This window comes from Pezoporus flaviventris, unplaced genomic scaffold, assembly GCF_033815535.1.
Source record: "Pezoporus flaviventris isolate CSIRO_AGI_PZ_B2104156 unplaced genomic scaffold, CSIRO_AGI_Pfla_v1 ptg000028l, whole genome shotgun sequence".
NCBI classification, from domain to species: domain Eukaryota; kingdom Metazoa; phylum Chordata; class Aves; order Psittaciformes; family Psittacidae; genus Pezoporus; species Pezoporus flaviventris.
The window spans coordinates 27,744-48,277 of record NW_026892576.1 but is presented as its reverse complement, the minus strand read 5'-3'; the positions used below and the strand labels follow the sequence as shown (position 1 = coordinate 48,277).

The window sequence follows — 20,534 nt, the reverse complement described above, 5'->3', positions numbered from 1 at the left end:
TCCAAGCCCCCGCCTTCCCTCCGCGGGCCGCCGCGCTCTGATTGGCGACTTCCCGCGAGGGCTCGGCCTCTATTGGCTACGAGCTGCCGCCCGCCCCTGTTCGGGAGGCGTGGTCCCGTCGGGCCCCGCCCACCGCCTATATAAAGCGCGGCGGGCCGGCGCGCTGCTGCCATCGCGGGAGGGAGGTGGCGGGCGCGGAGGGGTCCGGCTGCGTCGCGCGACGCATAGCACCCCCTAGCGGCGGCGCGCATGCGCGGAGGCGCCGGCGCGCATCGCGCATGCGCGGGGCGGTCCGCTATGGCGGCCGAGCCTGAGGCCTTCCTGGTGCCTCCGCCTCCAGCCTCCTCCTCCGGTGCGGCCGGAGCGCGGCGGGAGGACGAGGAGGAGGAAGCGGCCGAGCCCCCGCGGCCCCGCAACGGCTTCCGGTCGGCGGGGGGGGGCAAGCGGCGGAGCAGCTGCGGCGCCAAGCAGCCGGCGTGGAAGCGGCGGCGCCGGGCGGCCTCGGAGTGCGGCCCGGTGCTGCCGTCCGAGTTCCTGCTCGGGGGGAACATCTTCGACCCGCTCAACCTCAACAGCCTCCTGGACGAGGAGGTGAGCCGGGCCCTGAACGCGCGCACCCCGCAGAGCTCCCCGCTGCCCGCCCGCGGCCGCGACCCGGTGGAGATCCTGGTGCCCCGGGACATCACCGACCCGCTCAGCCTCAACGCGCCGGGCGACGGCCTCCGCTTGGCCTCCCCGGCCAAGTCCTCCCGACGGCGACACCGCCACCGCGGCCAGCAGCGAGCGAGCGCCGCCTCTGCTGCCTCCGCTGCCTCCGCCTCCGGTCCCGCCGCGTCCGGCCCCGATGAGGCCGCCTGCCCGCACGCCCTCCCCGCCGCCAGCACCCCCCCGTGCGCCGCCGCTGCCACCGCCGCCACCGCCGCCTGCCCCGGGCCCGGCCGGCATCGCAAGCGCCGACGGACTTGCAGTAAATCGGAAGGGACGCGGCCTCCACCGGAGAAGCCGAAACCGCCCGGGAAAACCCCTCCGCGGCGGCAGGCTCGGAAGTTCCAGTACGGGAATTACTGCAAATACTACGGGTACCGGAACCCCGACTGCGAGGACGGGCGGCTCCGCGCCATGCGGCCCGAGTGGTTCGCGGGGAAGGAGGTGCTGGACGTGGGCTGCAACGTGGGGCACCTGACCCTGAGCATCGCCAAGCGCTGGGGGCCCGCCCGGGTGGTGGGGCTGGACATTGACGGGGGGTTGATCCGCTCGGCCCGGCAGAACATCCGGCACTACCTGTCGGAGGAGATCCAGGCCGAGGCGGGCGGGGGGAGGCGGCAGCAGGAGGAGGAGGAGGAGGGAGGAAGGGGTTTCCTGCGGCTCTGCTCGCCAGTCGCGGCCCCATCGCTGCCCCCCGCCTGCCCCCCGACGGGCCCGGGGCCGCCGACTTCCCGCACAACGTCGTGTTCGTGACGGTGAGGGCCTAAAGGGGGGCTTGGGGGGGGAACCCGGGGTGGGGGGGTCTGTGGGAGGCCTGGAAGGGGGTTGGGGGGGTCTCGCGGGGAGGCAAAGTAAGGTCGGGGAGGGATGTGGGGGGGTTATATAGGGATGTGGGAGGGTTATAAAGGATATGGGAGCATTATATAGGGATATGGAGCGTTATATAGGAATATGGGAGCATTCTATGTAGGGGAGGGGGCTGGTGGTGATTTGTGGTGGTGATGGTGAGGATTGGGGGTCATAAGGGGGTTTTGGGGAGACAAAGTATGATTTTGGGTTGAATACAGTGGGTATTGGGACAGGGTTTGGGGGTCGGGGGATTGGAAGAGTTTGGGTACGGGGTGGGGCTTAGAGAGGGGAGGAGCTTAAAGGGTGGGACTGAGGAAGACACCGCTAAACCCCATCCACAGCGCTTGTTTGGCCCCCCCCCCCCCCCATTGCAGGGTAACTACGTCCCCGAGCGCGAGGAGGCCGTGGCCGCGCAGCGCCCGGAGTTCGACGTCGTTCTCTGCCTGTCCCTCACCAAGTGGGTGCAGCTGAACTGGGGCGACGAGGGTCTCAAGCGCCTCTTCCGCAGGGTCTACCGGCACCTGCGCCCCGGCGGGCTCCTGCTGCTGGAGCCGCAGCCATGGGCCTCCTACCGCAAGCGCAAGGGGCTCACCGTGAGTGGGGGGGGTATTTGGGGGGGAGGGGGGTCAGGGCTGGTTTTAGGGGGTTCAGAGGCGGTTTGGGGGGGTCTCAGGGCTCACTTTATGCCACCCCTCCAGGAGACCACGTACCGGAACTACCAGCGGATCCGGCTGCGCCCAGAGCAGTTCCCGTCCTACCTGACCTCCCCCGAGGTGGGGTTCGACAGCTACGAGCTGCTGGGGACCCCCCAGCATGCAGCCAAAGGTGGGAGCTTCTGGAGGGGGGCTGTGAGGTGGGTTGGAGGAGCAAGAATGGGGCTATGGGGTGAAATGGGGAGGGTGGGTCCCATAAGGACATCCTGGGGGTGTGGGGTGAACTTTGGATGCTCCTGACCCCCCCTTTCTCCCCACAGGCTTCCAGCGGCCCATTTATCTCTTCCACAAGGGCCAAGGCAACGCCCACTGAGCCCCCCCCCACGACCCACAACTGTGGGGGGACCCCGATGCCACCAATGGCGGGGGGGTTCGCTCCTTCCCCCCCCACCCACAGAAGAAGATGCCAAATGGGGGAGTCCACCCCCCCTCGACTTTGGGGTGTTCCAACCCCAGCCCCCCTTCCCCCGCGGGTGTTTGCGGTGGTTTGGTCTGTGCTGAGGGGGGGTTGGGAATAAAGGAGGTGATTGGTCAATGTGGGGTCGTTTCATTGGCGGGGGTGTCACCTACTTTGGTCCAGCCCATTTTTGGTCCCCCCCTATGTGGGGGGAGAAATCTGTGCCCATTCTGTCTCACCCATCGTTCAAGGGGTGGTGTTCCCCACCACCACAAGTGGTACAGCCCAAAAGGGTGTCTCCAAGTGCTACCATTGACACGGATGCAAATATCTCCCCCTCCGCATCATCACCATGGTACATCTCCGTTACCATAGTGACCCGTTGGCACCGCCTATGGACGCTGCACATGCGCGAGAGCGCAAGGGATTCTGGGAGCTGTAGTTTTTACCCTGGACCACCATCACTCCACCGTTTATCGCAATGGCTGACGGGAACGCATTCCCCAATGGGGGGCGTCTGTGAATAACTCCCCCCCCCCCGATTCACCCACAAAGCTTGAAAAGAAGGCTTTATTTTGTGGGGGGGTGGAGAAGGGGATGACTCCCCCTCAGCCGCCCCCCCACTGCTGCAGCTTCCGGTACATGACGAAGGCGGCGTCGGAGGGGCGGGGGAGGGGCCGGAGGGGAGCGAGGGGGGCGGAGGGGGGCAGCCAGGGCTCCCCCTCCCCCCCCGGAGGGGCGCCAATGGCAGGGCCGGGAACCTGAGGAGGAGGGGGAGGAAAAGACCAACACAGTGCGGGGGGGAGCAGGGGTGAGGGGATTGGGGTGCAGGGAGGGGCGGCTCTCACCTTGTGGGGCGCGCTGTGGGGCAGCGCCCCCCTCCTGGGCCCCATCGGGGGGGGCACGGCGAGGCTGACGAGGCCGCGGTAGAGGCGCTGCGCGGGGGGCACGTTCATGGCTGCGGAATGGGGTGAAAAGAGCGGATTTCGATTAAAACGAGAAGGGAGACAAACACAACCCCAACCCCATCCCTCCCCTACATCAGGGCCTCACCTGCGGCCGCCGCCCCCGCCACGGCGCAGCGGGCAGCGAACGAGCTCCCGAGCAGGGCCGCGGCCGCGCGGGGGGCATCGAACGGCTCCGGCCCCCCCCGCGCCTCTGCCGCCGCCGCCCGGGAGCTGTTGGGAACCGGGGCCGCCAACGGGGCCCCCCCGCGCTGCTCCTCATGGTCCTGCCCGGGCCCCACCACCGCGAACCGCACCTGTAGGGGGTGGAGGGAGCGTGAGCGGGGAGGCCCCGCCATGGCTCAGCTCCCCCCTCCCCGTTAAGGGCTCAATGGTGGGGTCCGGACCTGCCGCCCGCATCCCCCGCGCTGCCCTCCCCCCCGCCGCAGGATCCCCCCCGGTGGCGGCGGCTGCGCGGCGCCCGGCGGCCTCATCTCGGGGTTGGACACGCCCTTTCCGGTGCAGACCACGCCCCTTACCAAGAAGGCGGCCTCCAGCAGGAACACCCTCTCCAAGATGGCGGCACACACGCTTCACCGTTCCAAGATGGCGACGCACACCGCTCCCTTCTCAAGATGGCGGCGCCTGTCCGTGCCCTCCCCAAGATGGCGGCCAATGTGTTCCACCCCAAGATGGCGCCCACTCCCCCGGCCCTTCCCAACATGGCGGCGCTCACAGGGACTCGAGTTCGGATTCCGCCTCCTCCTCCTCATTACCCCCCCTTTTTAATTATCGTTAATTAACAACAGCGCTGCAAAACACTCGCTTTACTTAAAACGAGGCGGGGAGGGGGGTCAGGGGGGGTACCCATACCCCCCCTCCAGCACCTCACAGACCCCGATCTGCGACCATTTATCACCCCATTGCCCCCATAGGGCAGCCCCAGAGCCCCCCAGTCTCCCAGTCCGGACCCCTCACCATGGCCTGCTCAATGCCGCTGCCTGTGCCGGTCACTCCGCTGCCAGCGCTGCAAAGGAAGCGGATGGGGGGCGGGGGGGGCTCAGGCAGAGCTCCCCCTGTAGGGATGGGGAAGGGGATGCAGGACCCCCTATTAACATCCAGTTAAGCCCCGCCCCTTGAGGCCTCGCCCACCGCTCACACCTCCTCCTCGTCCTCCAATCCCCATCGAGCGCTCAGAACTTGGCAATGAGCCTGCAATGAATGGGAGAGGGCGTGGTCACGGAGGAGGGCGTGGTCACGCTTACCCCCCCCCCCCCCCCCCCCCTTAGCCCCGCCTCTCACCTGGCCCAGCTCGCGAAGGCGCCGAGGAACCGAGGGGGCGGCGGCGGCAGCGGGAGGGGGAGCCGGGGCAGAGCGGGACCGGGACCCGGAGGAGGCGGGATCGGGACGAGGAACCCGCAGCCGGTTCCATCGCGGCCCCGCCGCGGGCGGTGCTGATGGCGGCAGCGGCGGTGGCGTCAAGGCCGAGAGCAACACGGCGGACACGGCGCAACGACCTACCCCTCGGCTCGCTGCGACCGCGAGTGCCGAGAACCGGAAGTGCGGGCCGCTTTTATATCGTGACGCAAATTGGGGGGCGTGTTTACGCGCTCGACGTCACGCCGCACCAAGCAGCACGTAAACACACCCTCCCGTTCCCCAGTGATTCCTCCACGCCGCTAGGGGGCAGTGCCGCTTCCGCCCTCCCCGCGTAGCCCGGACGCTGCGTCAGCACCATGGAGCGGCGGGAGGCGGGAGCGGCCGGTACGATGAAGGCGGGGACGGGGTGAGGGGGGGTCCGGCGCCCGTTTAACCCCGGTTAACCCCGCTCGCCCCGTGCCCAGGCCCGTAGAGCCTCGCCATGGGCGGCAGCCGCCCCCCGTGAAGCCCCCGCCCAGGCCTCGATCGTGGTGGTGGAGGTGGGGGGGGGGGCGAGGGGGAGGAGATCCGCCCCCCCCCCTCCTCCTCCTCCGCGGCCTCAACCCCCCCCCGAAGCAACGGAGCCACAGGTAACGACAGCGGGGCGGGGGGGGCGGTGGGGAGGGGGCCATGGGGCGGGGGGATAGAGAGACACACACCCCGTTTCCCCCCACCCCCCAGCGATGAGCGCCCCCCAGCGGTCGGAGCTGGCTGCCGCCGCCGCCGCCTTCCTGCGGCTGGGCGAAGAGCGCCCCCCAGCGGCCATGAACCTGCTGCAGCGCAAAGGACGTCAGGACTGGAGACCCCCCCCGCGCGAGGAGGAGCCGAGGAAGGGGTCGGTGCATCCCATAATAACCCCCTCTGCATCCCGTAATATCCCCCCCCGCTCCGCATAGTAACCCCCCCTTCATCCCATAATAATCCCCTGAATACACCCCATAGTAACCCCCCTCTGCATCCCATAGCAACCCCCCATGCATTTCATAATAACGCTTCCTTGCACCCGATAATAACCTCCCCTTGCCCCCCATAGTAACCCCCCCATCATCCCATAATAATTCCCTCACTGCACCCCATAGTAATCACCCCTGCATCTCATAACTCCTCCCTGCACCCCTTAATAAGCCCCCTTCTTCGCATACCACCCCCTACAACCCATAATAACCCCCTGCATCCATAGTACCCCCCCTTCACCCTGTAACACCCCCTTCACCCCATTATAACCCCCCTTTCACACCATAATACCCCCCCTGCATCCCATAATGACCCCCACCTGCAGCCCATAATAACCCCCCTTACACCCCATTGTAACGCCCGCTGCACGCCATTATAATCTCCCCTGCATCCCATAATAACCCCCACCTGCTCCCCATAATAAACCCCCTTGCACCCCACAATAACCCCCCCCCACCCCATAACCCACCATGGAATGGTGTAACCCCCCCATAATAAGGGGTTATAATGGATGGGTCCGGCTATTCAATGGCTTGGTTGTGGGGGGGTCCCCACTTCCTGGGGTACCCCCTGACACCCTCCCCCCCTTTTTGTGTTCTCCCACCCCCAGAGCCTCCAAGGCACGGGACGGGGGCAGCTCCCTGCGCCGCCCGCTGCGGGTGGGGTTCCTGACGCTGCCGGCCCCACAGGAGAGGGGGCCCCGACCCTGCACCCCCGGCATGGCCCCGCGATCCCTCTCCTGCCACGCCGTGGGGCTGCCCGAGAGCGGAGCCCCCCCGCGGCCCCACGGCCCCCGCGCCGGACCCCCCGAGGGGCGCCTGGAGGCACCGCCGGCCAAGAGGGGAGGTGAGTGGGGGGGGTTAAATGGGGGGGGAGTTAAATGGGGGGCTATGGGGCGCTGACACCGCCGTTCCCTCCCTGTAGGTGCCCCGCGGGGGGGCTGCATGCGGCAGACCCCCCCCCTGAAGCCGTCCCGGAGCCCGCAGACCCGGCTCTCGGCCCCCCCAAGCACCTCGGAAGCCGGAGGGGGGGGCCCGGAGGGGGAGGAACCGGTGTACATCGAGATGGTGGGGGACGCGAGGAGGGCGGGGGGGGGCGGGGCCAAGAGGGGGGGCCCGCCCCCCCCGGCCCCCCCTCCCGAGGAGCCCGAAGCCATCTACGAGGAGATGAGCTGCCCCCTCCCGCCGGGCGAGGACGGCGGCCACGCCCCCTTTTCTCGCCCCGCCCCTTTCCATGGCCACACCCCCTTCGGGGCCCCCGCCACGCCCTTCCCCGGCCACGCCCCTATTCCCGGCCACGCTCCTATCCCCCCACCCTTCCCCAATCTCCTCACGCCCCGCCCGCCGCTCCTGGCCACGCCCTCCGAGGGCTCGCGCCTGCCCCTCCCTCGCCGCGAGGCTCCGCCCCCTGCCCGCGCGCGCAGCCACTCCACGCCCCTCCCACCGCCCCCGTCCGCCTCCCTCCACCACCCAGGGGCGGGGCGGGAGAGGGGAGGGGCGGGACTTGGCTCCTTGCCCCTCCCGCCTGCCCCGCCCATCGCCGCCGAGGCTCCGCCCCTCGGGAAGCGCCCGCCAGCCTATGACAGCTTGCGAGGGGGCGTGGCCTCGGCAAACCCCTCCCTCCCTCGTGAAGAAGACCCCGCCCCTCGTCGCGCAGGCTCCGCGCCCAATCGGCGTGGGAAAGAGGCCGAGAGTGAGTTGGGATTGGGGGGAGATTGGGATGGGGGGGGGGAGGGGCATGTCACTTGTGGGCGAAGCTGACCTTTGACCTTAAATCCATAGGGACATCAGAGCCCCCCCGGGAGGAGCGGGGGGGGGTGGCTCCCCCCCCCTCGGGGATCCCGGTGCGAGCAGAGGGGTCCCGGGGGCGGCCGGGGCCCCCCCTGCCCTGCCAGACCTTCCCTGCCTGCGGGCGGCCGTCAGGTGGGCACATGGGGGGACAGGGATATGGGGGGGGCAAATGGGGGGACACGCGGATGCTACCATTAACGGGGGGGTCGCACATAGCCCATCCCACTGACCACCCCCCTCCTCTTTATTCCCCCCCCAGACTCCCCCCTCGGGCACCGCTTGGGCCGCTCCGCCTCCACCTCCGGGGTGCGCCATGCGGGAGCCCCCCCTTTTCCCCGCGGGCCACCCCCCCCGGTGCGCCCGGTTCCGCCGCCGCCCCCGCCCCCAAGGCCGCTGTCCGGAGGGGTCCCACCGAACGCCGCCCCCCCCCGCCCGCGGGACGGGCGCCTCCAGGAGGTGATCGACCGCAAGCGCTGCGTCTGCACCGAGATCAAGGCGCGGGGGGGGCGCGGGGGGGGCGGGGGGGGCTCTGCAAGCAGGACAGCCTCCCCGCCCCCCCCCCCGCCTGGCGGGATGGGAGAACCCCGCCCCCGCCTCCACCCCCCCCCCCACCGCCCCCGCCGCCCCCCCCCGGGACCCCCCCGGCCCGCAGGCCCCATGCAGTGCTCTGGGACACGGCCATCTGACCCTCCCCACCCCCACCCCGGGGTGCCTGGAGCATCTCTGACACCCCCCCCCCAAGAAACACAGCGCAAGGGGGGGGGGGGGGCAGATAAAGGGGTGATATGGGGGGGTCTAAGGGGTGGGGGGAGACGCGGCTGGGCCGGGTTAGGGGAGGGGTTGGGGGGGGGTATTTATGGTACATTCACCCTCCCGTTAATAGAACGGGGGGGGGACACCCCTAAAATGAGGGGGGAGAGGTGGTGACCCCCTCCAAGGGAAAATGGGGTTTCCCATAATAGGAGTCAGTAGGGGGAAGTAGAGCAGCCTAATAGGGGGTGCAGCCCCCAATTAGGGGGACCTGAGTGTGGTGCCGAGGCTCAATCATGGGGTACAGCCCCCCCATTGCGGGGGGGTTCGAGCCCCTCCTATGGACTATGGGGTGGGGGGGCATTAAAGGGGGGTAGAGCCCCCCAATAAAGGGGGGGTCACCCCCTAAAGAGGGGTGGGCGCTGTAACTGCTTTGCAAATGTATTTATGGGGGGTTCACGGGGGGGTATTTATGGGGGTGCATCCACGGTTGAGCAGGTTCGGGGGGGTCAGCTCTGGGGGGGCCGCAGTGCGGCCTTGGGGGGGGAAAAGTGGGTTTGGGGGTGCCCCCCTCAATGGGGGGGGGTGCGAGGGGAAGGGGGGGAGGGCCCCCAACTCTTGCTTGGGACCCCCTCCCCACCCCCTTTGTGCCTCGTCGTGTGCCCCCCCCACCAGAATTGCCTTTGTCCCCACGGGGGGGACCCCGAATTTGGGGGGGGAGGGAAGGGGAGGGCGGGGGGTCCTTTTGTAACGTGGTTCTGTGCACTATTAAAGAGAGAAGCAGCTGGAAGAGACCATGTGAGGGGATGGGGGGGACACCCCCAAAGAGGGCACCAGGACCCCGCCTAAAGCGCTCCTGTTTGGTGGTTTGGACCATTTTGGGGTGAAAACACTTCGGGGGGGGAGTCTCTGGCACCAAACCTCATCCCTGCGTCCATGGTTGAGAAATAGTGAATTTGGGTGAAAATCACCCCAAATTGGGCTGATTTGGACCATTTTGGGTTCAATGGCGGGGTCGCTGAGGGGAACAGGAGTTGGAGGGGGGCCTGAGGTGTTTGTGAGGGGGAGCCCCGGTGAAGTGATTGAGGTAGACCCTTCCCCTCCCTCCTGGGTGCGGAATAACAGTGAAATTGAGTGAAAAATCACCCAAAAGGAACCATTTTTGCTGTAATTTCCCTAAAAAACGCACTTACCGCGGAGTGGGGCGGGGGGGAAATGCTGAGGGGAAGTGCCTCAGAGCGCACGCGCGAGGGAGGGAGGGGCCCTGTGGGCCCGGCTACGCAGCGCACGTGGTTACGTAGTAGGCGGAGCCAAGCGTACGCAGTGGGCGGGGCCGCCGCCGGGCGAGCGGACGCCGGAAGATGGCGGCGGGCGGCAGCCCCGGTCCCGGTTCCGGTCCCTCAGCGGGCCCCGGAGGGGCGGGAGGAGGAGGCGGCCCCGGGTCCCGGCGGGGGAGCGCGTCCCGCGGTGCGGAAGCGGAGGTTTGGAGCCGGAGGGTGCGGGACGTGGTGAGCGCGGCCCCCGGGAACCGGCGCTGCTTCGAGTGCGGGCAGCGCGGCGTCACCTACGTGGACATCACCGTGGGCAGCCTCGTGTGCACCGGCTGCTCCGGCGCGCTGTGAGCGGGGACCGGGCGGCGAGAGGGGCGGGGCCGGCGCGGGGGGCGCGGTGTCACGCTGTACGTAAGGGGTGGGGCCAAACAGGAGGGGGCGTGGCTTTCGCGGGGAGAACGACAGCTGCTGATTGGCTGCAGTTGAGCACGGGGCGGGGTTTTGGGGTGAAAACCCTGATTTTAGGTTCAAAACCCTGATCTTCATGGTACATCCCTGACTTTGGGGGTGAAACCCCCATTTTTGTGGAGAAACCGCCTTGTTTTGGGGTTCAAAACCCTGATTTTGATGCCACATCGCTTATTTTTGAAGAGAAACCCCTGTATTTGGGGATAAAACTCTAGTGTTGTTTTGAAAACACAGATTTTGGTGCCACTACCCTGATTTTTGGGGTGAAATCCCCATTTTTTGCGTAAAACCTCTGGTTTAGGACTCAAACTCCTGATTTTTGTGCCACATCCCTGATTCTTGGGGTGAAACCCCTATTTTGGAGCATAAAACCCCTGGTTTTGGGTCCAAAACCCTGATTTTGGTGCCACACCCCTGATTTCTGGGGTGAAACCCCCTGGTTTTGGGGCTCCCTGCAGGCGGGGGCTGAACCCCCCCCACCGTGTCAAGTCCATTTCCATGACGACCTTCACTGAGGCTGAGGTCCTGTTCCTGCAAGCCCACGGCAATGAGGTCAGCTGAGGACATGGGGGTGGGGGGGGTCACAGCGGTCCCCTGCCGCCCCGTTGTCCCTGTGTGACCCCCCCGTGCCCCCAGGCCTGCCACCGTGTCTGGCTCGGCTCCTTCGACCCCCGCTCCTCACCTCATCCAGACGTCCGCGACCCCCAGAGCCTGAAGGAATTCCTGCAGGATAAATACGAGAGGAAGCGTTGGTACGGACCATGGTGGGGGGAGCACATTTGGAGATCCCCTCCGCCCCCTTCATTCACCTTTTATCCCTTACCCCCATAGGTACGTGGCACCAGAAGCCCCCAAACCCCCCCCAAGCGCCGTGGTTTCCTCCCAGCCACTCCTCGGGGATGTAGGGACACTGCAGCAGGTAACAAAGGGGGTGCTGAAAGAGGGGGCTGGTCATTGTCACCCCATTAACAACCCATTAATGCCCTATTGACATAACATTAACACCCCATTGACACCAAATTAATACCCCATTAATGTCCTATTAACCCCCAATAGACAACCCATTAACAGCCATTTAATGCTCTAGTGAGACCCCCTTTTAACATCTCACTGACTTCCAATTAACACCCCATTGACACCCCATTCCCCCCCCAGCCCCATCCTGCCCTGCAGCGCCCCCCCCAGCGGACCCGGAAAGCCAGCACCGACCTTTTAGCTGACATCGGGGGGGACCCATTTGCCACCCCACAACCAGCACCCCCTTCTGCCGCCTTCCCTGGTGAGTGCTGGGGGAGGAGGGCAGGTCAGGGGGTCCTGCCCATATGGCAAAGACAGGGGAGGGGGGTGGGGGTGACCTGGGATGCCCCCGTCTCCCCACTTAGGCCCAGCCCAGCCCTGCACTGCGTTCCCCAGTGTCGATGCCTTCGGAGCTGGCCCCGCAATTCTGGGAGCCATAAGTACATGGGGGGGAGTTGGGGGTCCCTTAGCATGGGGGTCCCTTAGGGGGCCTGGGGAGGGGGTTTGGGGTCCCCCCACTTCCTTAAGAATGCTTTGGGAGTGACCCCCACCATGGCTGTGTCTGTTCCTCCCACCCACAGGGGGCAGTGCTGCAGGGGGCGAAGTCGCCTCTGCCCCGCCCACAGGGGGCGGAGCTTCAGTCAGGTACAGAGACACCCCCCCATTGCCCCCCATTATTGGGGGGCAGAAGCTCACCCCCCCGCAATCCTTCCCAACAGCGTCTTCGGGACCCTGCACACCCCCCTGCTACCCTATGGGGGTAAGTTGGGGTTCACCCCCCCTTGGGCTACCCACAGTGAGTGGGACCCCAGGGTGACCCCTGTGCCCCCCCTCAGGCTACACCAACCCCTTTGTGGCCCCCCCCCGGCCCTGCACCAACCCCTTCCAGAGCGATGGTGAGTGTGAGACCTTCCCCCTCCCAGCAACGGGATTTGGGGGTGGCCCAATTCTGATTCCCACTCCCCGTTATTACCCCCTTTAGGTGCTGCTTTGGCCGCCCCCCCACTTCCCAGTGCATTCCCCCCGCCGCTGCAGGCTGATGGTAAGCACCCAGTATGGGGGGGGTGTGATATATCCCCCCCCCCACTGACCCCCGGCCGCTTTCTCTGCTCCCTTGGCAGGTTCAGCCTTCCGTGGCTTCAACGGTGTCAAAGCCTCAACCAACCCCTTCGTGGTGAGGAGGGGGTCTTGGGGGGGGCAATAAAGAGGACGCTGAACCCCCTTTTCTGCCCCTAAACCCTCTTTTTGCTCCCCCCTCCCCAGATGGTCCCGGCTGCCCCCATTGGCACTAAGCACCCGGCCACCAACCCGTTCCTGTAGCTGCTACTGCCGCGGTTCGGGGAACACGGGGAACGCCCCCCGCCTTCATCCGGGACCAGGTTCTCTTTTTACGACAGAGCTATCGCGATATCTAATATATATTCGATATAAACTGCGCCTAGCTTCGTCCCTGCCTCACAGCCCCCCATAAAGATGGCGGCCGCCGTGCTTTGGACGGCAGCAACGGGGGCTTCCATTAACCAAGATGGCGGCGGCCGCTTTACCCCTCTCAACCAATCCAAGCGCCGAGGCCGGCTGGGGGCGGGGCCTTGGTGAGGCTCAAAGGGGAGGGAGGAGGGGTCAGGCTTGGGCTCATCCAACACCTCCTGGGGGGAGGGGGATGTGATAATTGGGGGGTGTTAATGAGACATCATTAGTGGGGGGGCACAACGTCCCTTTTTGGGTACAGAAAGGGCAAAAATGAACAAAAAGAGCAGCAAAGGCAGAGGGGGAAAGGCAGAATTTACCCCCCACCCATTAGGAGCCAGGTCTTGGGTCCCCCCCCAATACTCACGCAGCACTTCCATGTCTATATATAATACATAGCAAATATAATTTAAGAGGATCTCTATCATTAAAATCTTAATTAAAATAATTAATTATAATAATAATTCTAATAATTAATTAGAATAATAACCGTTATAATAATTACAATAAAGAAAGGGGGGGTTCCCCCTCATTCACTTAAGGCTCCCCCTCCCTCCACCCATCCCTGCCTCAGTTTCCCTCATTAAGGCACACGATGGAGCAGGGGAGGAGTTGTGGGTTTAAGGGGGGGGGTCCCCATGGGTGGGAGTGCCCGTAGGCGTGTGTGTCCCCCCCCTCAGCACCCAAACAGCGCTCGATACCCAGCATAAAGCAGTGCCATGACCACGCCGTAGAAAAGGGCGAAGCCAGCGAGGAGCCCGGGGGGCAGCGGCTGTGCCTGAGGGGGAAGGGGGGACACATGAGGAGAGGGGGTCACAACCCCCCCCCCCATCCCCTTAACACACCCCCCTCCCCAGTTTACCTGCTGGGGATCCCGGGTCCGGTGGCTTCTTGTGGGGCTCAGTTTGGGCTGCAGGGGGTGGGGAGCATAAGTGGGTCATGGGGGTGTTGGAAGTGCGGGGGGGGGGGTGTTGGGGGGGGACACTCACAGCAGGGGGGGGCCGCAGGCACTGGGTCAGGCGGGAGAGCAGTTCCTCATTGCCCAGGTGCAGCTGCAGCAGCGACTCAATGCTCTGGGAGGACAAGGGGGGGCTCTTTAAAGCAATCCCCCCACCATGGGTTTGGGGGGTCCAAACCCCTCCCATTATGAGTAAGGTGGGGGAAATGGGGACCCCCCCGCTCCCCTTTACCTGTTTCATCTCAGCCATCAGCTCCCCCTCGCTGGTGTCCAGAGGGGCTGTAGGGGAAATGGGTGTCACAAAGTGGGGGGGGGGACGGGGACAAGGGGGGGTCACGAGGAGGGGGGCACTTGTGAGTTACCCGGTCTGGAGACCGCTGCATGGGTGGGGGAGCGTAGGAGAACACAGGGGGGGCGGGGGGCTTTGGTTGGAACCTGCATTGAAGAGGGAATGGGGTAATTAACACCCCTATTAATGAAGGTTAGTGAGGGTTGAGCTTAATGAGGGGGGCCTGGAACTCACCAGGGTGTTCCTGGGCTGGGAGGTGGGGCCTGGGTCCGAGAGGCTGTGGGGGAGGAAAGTGGCACCCCCAAATCCCTCATCCCAAACCCATTCCTGTCCCCCCTGCCATAGCCCAAACCCATCCCCATTTCCTGTCCCAAAACCCCCTTTAGCCCCCATTCCCTGACCAATCCCATCCCAGTCCCATGTCCTCATTACCCCCATTCCCAACCCAATTCCCATTCACATCCCATTCCCTTACCAATCCCATCCCAGTCCCATGTCCTCATTACCCCCATTCCCAACCCAATTCCCATTCACATCCCATTCCCTTACCAATCCCATCCCAGTCCCATGTCCTCATTACCCCCATTCCCAACCCAATTCCCATTCACATCCCATTCCCTTCCCAATTCCCATCCCATTCCTATCACACACCTGCCACCAGGCGCCTTCCCTGGGAACAAGCCCTGTGAAAGCGGAACACACAAATAATGGTCCTTATATTGAGGGGGGGGGCAGGATCTGGGGGTCGTCCCCCCCAGTATGGGGCAAGGGAAGGGTGGGGTCAGGGCTGTCACCTCCGGGGGGGGGTCCTCTTCATCCTCCTCAGCATCACTGTCACTGCCTGGGAGGAGGAAAGGGGTGAGGCGGGGGTCCCACTGGGGTAATGGGGGGGCCCTATTGGGGTAATGGGGGTGCTGCCCCCACTCACCGCAGCGCTTGCCCCAGAGCAGCCGCTCTGCAAACTCATCTGTGGACTGAACCAATGCACAACGGGGTGACATCAGGGTGGGGGGCACACAGTTACCCCCCGCCAGCAACCCAATAACCCCCCCCCCGGCACCCACCTCATTGCCAGACCAGCGCTTGCTGCCACTGTCGACGCTGTGGAAGCCAGAGTCCAGGCCATGGCCCTGCCGGGGGGGGCTCAGCTCCTCTGTGGGGCTGTGGAGGGGCAAGAACCAGGCTGAGGACCCCAAACCACACTGGATGGTGGGGACAAAGGGGGGGGCACCCAATTTGACCCCCATTTACCCTGCGGGGGGGGGCGCCCGGGTGGCAGCAGCCTCGGCCTCCAAGTACTTGAAGATGTGGACTTTGCCCTTCAGGCAGATCTAAATCAGGGTGGGGTTAAGGGATCAGATGGGGTTTGGGGGGGTCTGGTCCCCCCCGGCCACGCTCACCTGCGCGGGGGGGCTCTGCAGGGGGTTGTGCTCGGTGAGGATGCTCTGGAGGTGCCGCAGGCGCCGGTAGCACTGGGGAATCACCACCACCCGGTTGCAGGAAAAGTCGAGGCGCACAAGGGGCAGCTCCGACAGCTCTGGGGAGGGGGGGGGGGTCACTCACATACACAGAGATCAATGGGGTTGGGGGGGATCATTGGGGGATCCCCCTGTGCCCTGCACTCACCCATGGGCAGCGCCGTGAGGAGGTTGCGGCGCAGGTTCAGGTCCCGCAGCGCCCGCAGCTGCCCCAGCCCCCGCGGCAGCGCCCGCAGCGCATTGGAGCTCACGTCCTGGGGAGCATGGGGGGGGAGCAGTGACACAAAGCCGGGGGACTTGGTCCCTGAGTGTCCCCCCACTTTTCTTGGTGCTCACCAACTGCCTCAGGGCCCCCATGGTGCCGATGTTGTCCGGGAGCTGGGCCAAGCGGTTGTTGCTGGCGTTGAGGACGCGCAGGGGCAGGAGGCAGAGGCAGGGGGGCAGCGAGCTCAGCTGGTTCCGGCTGCACAGGGAGCGATGGGGGGGGTTAACGGGGGGGGGGGGGGTGAGGAAGTGTTTGGGGGGGGTGGGGGGGGGCAGGACCTGAGGTCGAGGTGGGCGAGTGCCTGGAGATTGGCGATGGCCGGGGGGACGCTGCGCAGGCAGTTGTGGTGCAGGCTCAGCCCCTCCAGCGCCACCAGGTGACAGGCGGCCTCCGGCACCTCCCCGAAGCGGTTGCGGGACAGGTCTGCGGGGAGGGGTCACTCGGGTGGCAGCAGAGAACGGGAGGGATGGGGACAGCCCCGGGTAGGGAGTGACAGGAATGGGGACCCGACGGGTCAAGGACCGTGAGGGAAGGCGCTGACCCCGGGGACAGGGACCAGCGCAGCCAGATCGCCCGGCTCTGCCCGCCCCGGCACCTCCTGGGGCCACCGGAAGCCCAAGGGGAAGGCCCGGGGCAGGGGCTGGTTCAGCCCAAAGGGTGGATGGGGGGGATTGGACGACACGCGGCTGCGCTGAGCCCCGCCGGGGCCATGGGGGGCACCGGGAATAACCGAGATCCCCCCCATCCCCGGTACGGGTAGTGCAGGCCCCACCGGGGAGGGGGCGTGGCCTCACCGGCCTGTGTGGTGTCGCTGAGGTCCCAGCGCCGAGCCGCAGCCGCGGGGAAGGAGCGCAGGCGGCGCCCGGCCAGGATGAGGGTCCCGGAGGCCGCCGCTTCCTCCAGGGCTCGCTCGGTGCCGGCCCCGCCGGGCAGCGGAGGCGGCGGCAGCAGCTGTTGGGCCTCTGCCGCCGCCGCCATGGCGGGAGAGCTCCGCACCCCGCGGCCGCCGCTGCTCGACTGCGCGACCGGAAGCTGAGGCCAGGGGAGGTGGAGCCTGCGAGGAGGCGGGGACACAGCGGCAGCCAATGAGAGAGGGAGGAGGGGAGGGGGCGTGGCCAAAAGGTAAACATGCGTGTGAGGGGCGGTCTTGCTGACCGGTTGCAACCAATCCCAGCGTGGGAAGGGGAAGAGCACATCTCCACCAATCAAGAACGAAAAGAGCTGGTCGCCTAGCAACGTGACTCCGGCGGGCCCCGCACAGCCAATGGCGTTTGAGGGGGCGGGAGGCAGGCATGTGATTGGTGTGCACTCGACCAATCACGCTTAGAGAGCGGCAGGAAAGGCGCTCCTAACGCTCTGATTGGCCTCTCCTAAGCAAGCCCCGCCTCCCAAAAGCAGACCACGCCTCTTTCTCCACTGTGGCCGTGCCCCCCTCCCGCCTTGGCCCCAAACCTCAAACCCCGCCCCCTTGGCCACTCTTAAAGGCGCCGCTCGCTCTAAAGCCAATGGGGGGGGACGGGGGGGGAACGGACCCGTCCACGTGGCAGCGGGGAGGGGGGGGGCTCAGAGTCTGTGTCTGCACCCTTTAATTGCATGAAGGGAAGGGGGGGCCGGCGGGGGGGGCTCAGGCGCTGCCCCGGCATGGCCGCTTGCTGAGGTTGCCCAGGACCTGCTGCTGCTGCGGCCGGAACGGGACCACGAAGGCATCGGGGGGCAGCAGCGCCCCCCCGTCCTCCCCCACCCGCCCCATCAGGATGTAGCTGGAGCCTGGAAGAGATTTTGGGGGGGGGGTGAGGTCAGGATAGATGGGGGTACAAGGACACCCCCCACCCCCCGAATCCTGCCATGTCCTGCACCCACCTTTCTTGAGGCCAGGGCAGAGCCGGCAGGGCAGGCGCAGGCGCAGGGTGGCCCCCTTGGCCGGGGAGGGCACCCCCAGCGCCCCCACTTTGTAGAGGCCCAAGATGGAGACCACGGCCCAGCCTTGCTCCTGGGGGGGGGCCCGCGACAACGACTTCACCGTCCCCGTCAGCACTGTGGACCCAGAGACAGCCCCGGCCCCATTAACGCAGTGGAGGGGGGGGGCTTCAACCACCCCCAGACCCGCCCATAGGGGTCCCCATCCCCATCACCCCCTATGGGGGCCCTCACCAAAGTCGCTGGCGCAGAAGCTGCTCTGCAGCGACCCCACGCGGCGGCACCGCTCGGGACAGGCGCTGCCGGTGCCCGGTTTGGGGCTGGGGGCCGCGGTGGGGGGAGGCTTCCCTTTGCCCTTGGCCCCTTCAGCGGGGTGGGACGGGGACGGCGCTCCGGGAGGGCTCCGCAGGACGTAGGAGGCCGAGAAGCCGTCGGCCGTGACGCTGAGGTCGGACACGAACTGGACCAGGAGCTCCGGGCCCGAGGACACAATGGGGCTGGGGGGGGGCACAGGGGGTCAGGGAGGGTTGGGGGGCGTCAGGAAGGGGTTGGGGTGGTCAGGATGGGGCTGGTCAGAATGGGGTTGGGGTGGTCAGGATGGGGTTTGGGGGGGTCAGGAAGGGGTTGGGGGGGTCAGGATGGGATTAGGGGGCATTAGGATGGGGTTTGGGGGTCAGGATGGGGTTTGGGGGGGTCAGGATGGGGTTAGGGGGGACCAGGGTGGGGTCGGGGGGGCTCCCTCCTTTGGGGGGGCTCACCCTGGTGTCTCCTCCCCGCAGAACCTCCCCACCCTGCGGGCATCATCGGAGCGGCCCCCGTCGAACACGGCCACGTGATCGTATCTGCAGTGAGCATCCGGCTCCACATCGAACTTCCCGAAGCGCAGCTCCACCACCTGCGGACCCCCCCTTTAACGTCTGCAATGGGACCCTCTGCAGTCCCCCACTGACACCCATAGCCCCCCACTAACACCCATTAACCCCCAGAGTCCCCATTGATACTCATATCCAGGACCCCTCCATTGACACCCATAGCCAGGACCCCCCCATTAATGCCTTAATGCCCATAGCTGGGACTCCCTATTGACACCCATAGGCGGGACCCCCCATACCCCCACATTGACACACATAGCCAGGACCCCCCCATTAACTCCCATAGCCAGGATCCCCACACTGACACCCATAAACAGGATCCCCAATTGACACCTATAGCCAGGTCCCCGCCATTGACACCCATGGCCGGGACCCCCCACTTTAACCCCCAAAGCCGGGCCCCTTCGGACCTTGTCAGGGGGGGCTCGGATGTGCCACGTGCAGCTGACGCCGGGGGGGTAATTCTCCTCGGGCCAGTTGGGGGAGCTCAGGCTCCCCTGGGGCTTCTCCAGGCGCCCCCCACAGAACTGATTCTCTAAAAGGAGAGGGGGGAACCATTTGAAGAGGGGGCGGCACAAACCACAATCGACTTCCCCCACCCCTTTACCCTGCACCGCTGGCATCTGCTCTGCACTGGGACCCCCAAACTCCCCCTCCCCACAATGATTCTCTGTGTGTGTGGGGTGATGCCAGAGCCATGCAATGGGAAGTTGGGGGTGCAAGACCCCCCCCCCCCCGGTGTGTTCGGAGCCAATTGGTGGGGGGGTACTCACCATCAAAATAGTGCCAGGACTCCCCAAATAAAGGGGGGGGTATGGAGCCCCGAGCGGCGGCGTCCCTGGGGGGGCCCTACAAAAGGTCCCGAGGGTTGGGGGGGTCGGGGTCTATTGGGGGTCCCTGCTCTCTGCCGGCGGTGCCTCCCCCATTCCTGTTCCCATTCCCATTCCCGCACCGTGTCCCGGCCCGGGCCCGGCGCTGAACCAGGCGAGGAAGCCTCTCCCGGCCGTGGCCCCGTCGCTCTCCATCCGCAGCAGTAACCGGTTACCGGGAGCCCGCAGCGGGCCCGGCCGGAAGGTGCCGCAGTAGCGGCCGAGGAGCGGCGGGGCCGGGCCGGAGCCCCCGAACACCGACAGCGAATCGAAGCGGCAGCGGGCGTCCGGCTCCAGGTCGAAGACCCGGAAGGACAGCGAGGCCGTTTGCCCCTCGGGGACCTGCGGGGGAAGGGGACGACACGGGCGCTGTGAGCGCGCCCGGGGCACCAGGGGGTACCGGGGTAAGGCTGGGGGGCCCGGGGTGTCCGTACCGTGATGCTCCATGTGCAGTTGCTGTGGGGCGGGTAGTGCCGCGGGAAGCCCTCGCTGGCCACGTAGCCCGACTCGCCGCGGAGCTCCCCCCCGCACGGGAACACGGGCCTGGGGACGGGGTAACCGGTTACCGGAGCTGGGACCGGGGTGAATGGGGGGGGGGTGTCTCGGTTATGGGGAGGGGGGGGCCGTTACCTGGTGAGGTTGGGGGCCGGGTCCTGCCCCTCGGCCGGGCACAGGGCGCTGAGCAGCAGCGGGAGCAGCACCGGGACCCGGCTCATGGCGCCGAGTGGCGACGGGGGGGGAACGGAACGAGGCCACGGCCACAAAGGGGCGGAGACAAGGGCAGACACGCCCCCAACGCGCTGCGGTTGAATGGGGAAGACGCGGGGGCGTGGGAAGACGGGCGGAGCTTCCCACCCGTATTCCCTTTAATAGAGAAAGGGGCGGGGTGACGCTACCAGCTGCACCTCCTTAAATGGCAAGGGGGGCGGTGCCTCGGCAAGCCACGTTCCCCAATGCCCTTTAATGGCGAAACGGGCAGGGTAGAGCCAAGAGCGGAGTCTTCTCCAAAGCACGTCCCCGCTATGTCCTTTAATGGCGAAGGAGGCGGGGCCATATGCGGGGGACGGTGTTTCCGCGTGCCACGCCCCCAGGGGTTGTTGCCATATATGGGAGAAAAGGCGGGGAGAGTCCGCCACACCCCC

At 66.3% G+C, this 20,534-nt stretch overlaps 7 protein-coding genes across 7 annotated transcripts in view; 4 read left to right on the top strand and 3 right to left on the bottom strand.

Annotated features, from left to right (window-relative positions):
* The first annotated feature begins 282 nt into the window (after positions 1-282).
* MEPCE (methylphosphate capping enzyme) lies at positions 283-2,669 on the top strand. Its single transcript, XM_061458534.1, is given in 5 exon segments — positions 283-1,315; positions 1,318-1,460; positions 1,929-2,147; positions 2,253-2,379; positions 2,528-2,669. Coding segments are annotated over 5 exon segments (1,560 nt in total). The 5' UTR covers positions 283-297; the 3' UTR covers positions 2,581-2,669.
* Positions 2,670-3,243: 574 nt separating this feature from the next.
* PPP1R35 (protein phosphatase 1 regulatory subunit 35) lies at positions 3,244-3,967 on the bottom strand. The gene is made up of 3 exons (XM_061458542.1): positions 3,718-3,967; positions 3,513-3,622; positions 3,244-3,425 (listed from the first exon to the last, which is right to left on the bottom strand). The coding sequence occupies exons 1-3, from the start codon at positions 3,965-3,967 to the stop codon at positions 3,273-3,275; spliced, it is 513 nt and encodes a 170-aa protein (XP_061314526.1). The 3' UTR covers positions 3,244-3,272.
* Positions 3,968-5,261: 1,294 nt separating this feature from the next.
* On the top strand, positions 5,262-8,319 carry LOC133271991 (neuronal tyrosine-phosphorylated phosphoinositide-3-kinase adapter 1-like). Its single transcript, XM_061458532.1, is given in 8 exon segments — positions 5,262-5,372; positions 5,709-5,862; positions 6,592-6,827; positions 6,906-7,673; positions 7,763-7,903; positions 8,031-8,153; positions 8,156-8,200; positions 8,203-8,319. Coding segments are annotated over 8 exon segments (1,524 nt in total). The 5' UTR covers positions 5,262-5,344; the 3' UTR covers positions 8,232-8,319.
* A 76-nt stretch (positions 8,320-8,395) lies between these two features.
* The window catches only part of SLC25A11 (solute carrier family 25 member 11), a 31,747-nt gene continuing 19,608 nt past the window's right edge, over positions 8,396-20,534 (top strand). The window contains exon 1 of the mRNA XM_061458531.1: positions 8,396-8,418. The gene's annotated coding sequence lies outside the window, so the exon portion shown is untranslated. The remainder of the gene's footprint in view (positions 8,419-20,534) is intronic.
* On the top strand, positions 9,883-12,623 carry AGFG2 (ArfGAP with FG repeats 2). Its single transcript, XM_061458540.1, is given in 12 exon segments — positions 9,883-10,139; positions 10,719-10,812; positions 10,897-11,012; positions 11,092-11,179; positions 11,416-11,543; positions 11,674-11,731; positions 11,819-11,922; positions 11,997-12,037; positions 12,114-12,173; positions 12,260-12,319; positions 12,399-12,451; positions 12,541-12,623. Coding segments are annotated over 12 exon segments (1,116 nt in total). The 3' UTR covers positions 12,598-12,623.
* On the bottom strand, positions 13,415-16,731 carry LRCH4 (leucine rich repeats and calponin homology domain containing 4). Its single transcript, XM_061458539.1, has 13 exons — positions 16,529-16,731; positions 16,013-16,157; positions 15,806-15,932; positions 15,618-15,723; positions 15,392-15,528; positions 15,243-15,322; positions 15,056-15,152; positions 14,786-14,965; positions 14,065-14,137; positions 13,935-13,981; positions 13,734-13,817; positions 13,607-13,654; positions 13,415-13,522 (listed from the first exon to the last, which is right to left on the bottom strand). The coding sequence occupies exons 1-13, from the start codon at positions 16,710-16,712 to the stop codon at positions 13,421-13,423; spliced, it is 1,410 nt and encodes a 469-aa protein (XP_061314523.1). The 5' UTR covers positions 16,713-16,731; the 3' UTR covers positions 13,415-13,420.
* On the bottom strand, positions 17,304-20,446 carry PCOLCE (procollagen C-endopeptidase enhancer). Its single transcript, XM_061458538.1, has 9 exons — positions 20,325-20,446; positions 20,023-20,256; positions 19,827-19,935; positions 19,476-19,734; positions 18,934-19,058; positions 18,410-18,546; positions 17,886-18,148; positions 17,595-17,768; positions 17,304-17,501 (listed from the first exon to the last, which is right to left on the bottom strand). Exons 1-9 carry the CDS (start codon positions 20,444-20,446, stop codon positions 17,359-17,361), a joined length of 1,566 nt encoding a protein of 521 aa, XP_061314522.1. The 3' UTR covers positions 17,304-17,358.

Bases quoted from the DNA above. Each gene is read 5' to 3' on its own strand.
- PPP1R35 (XM_061458542.1), bottom strand. From the start codon at position 3,967: ATGGCGGGGCCTCCCCGCTCACGCTCCCTCCACCCCCTACAGGTGCGG. The intron at 3,623-3,717 runs GTGAGGCCCTGA...CCCATTCCGCAG, and splicing joins GGCGGGGGCGGCGGCCGCAG to CCATGAACGTGCCCCCCGCG. The intron at 3,426-3,512 runs GTGAGAGCCGCC...CCTCCTCCTCAG, and splicing joins CCCACAGCGCGCCCCACAAG to GTTCCCGGCCCTGCCATTGG.
- LRCH4 (XM_061458539.1), bottom strand. From the start codon at position 16,712: ATGGCGGCGGCGGCAGAGGCCCAACAGCTGCTGCCGCCGCCTCCGCTG. The intron at 15,323-15,391 runs GTGAGCGTGGCC...ACCCTGATTTAG, and splicing joins TGCAGAGCCCCCCCGCGCAG to ATCTGCCTGAAGGGCAAAGT. The intron at 15,153-15,242 runs GTAAATGGGGGT...GCCCCTCCACAG, and splicing joins CGGGCGCCCCCCCCCGCAGG to CCCCACAGAGGAGCTGAGCC.
- PCOLCE (XM_061458538.1), bottom strand. From the start codon at position 20,446: ATGGCCCCGCCTCCTTCGCCATTAAAGGACATAGCGGGGACGTGCTTT. The intron at 19,936-20,022 runs GTAACGGCCCCC...CCCCGTCCCCAG, and splicing joins CCGGCCCCCAACCTCACCAG to GCCCGTGTTCCCGTGCGGGG. The intron at 18,149-18,409 runs GTGAGCCCCCCC...GCCCCCCCCCAG, and splicing joins TGCGGGGAGGAGACACCAGG to CCCCATTGTGTCCTCGGGCC.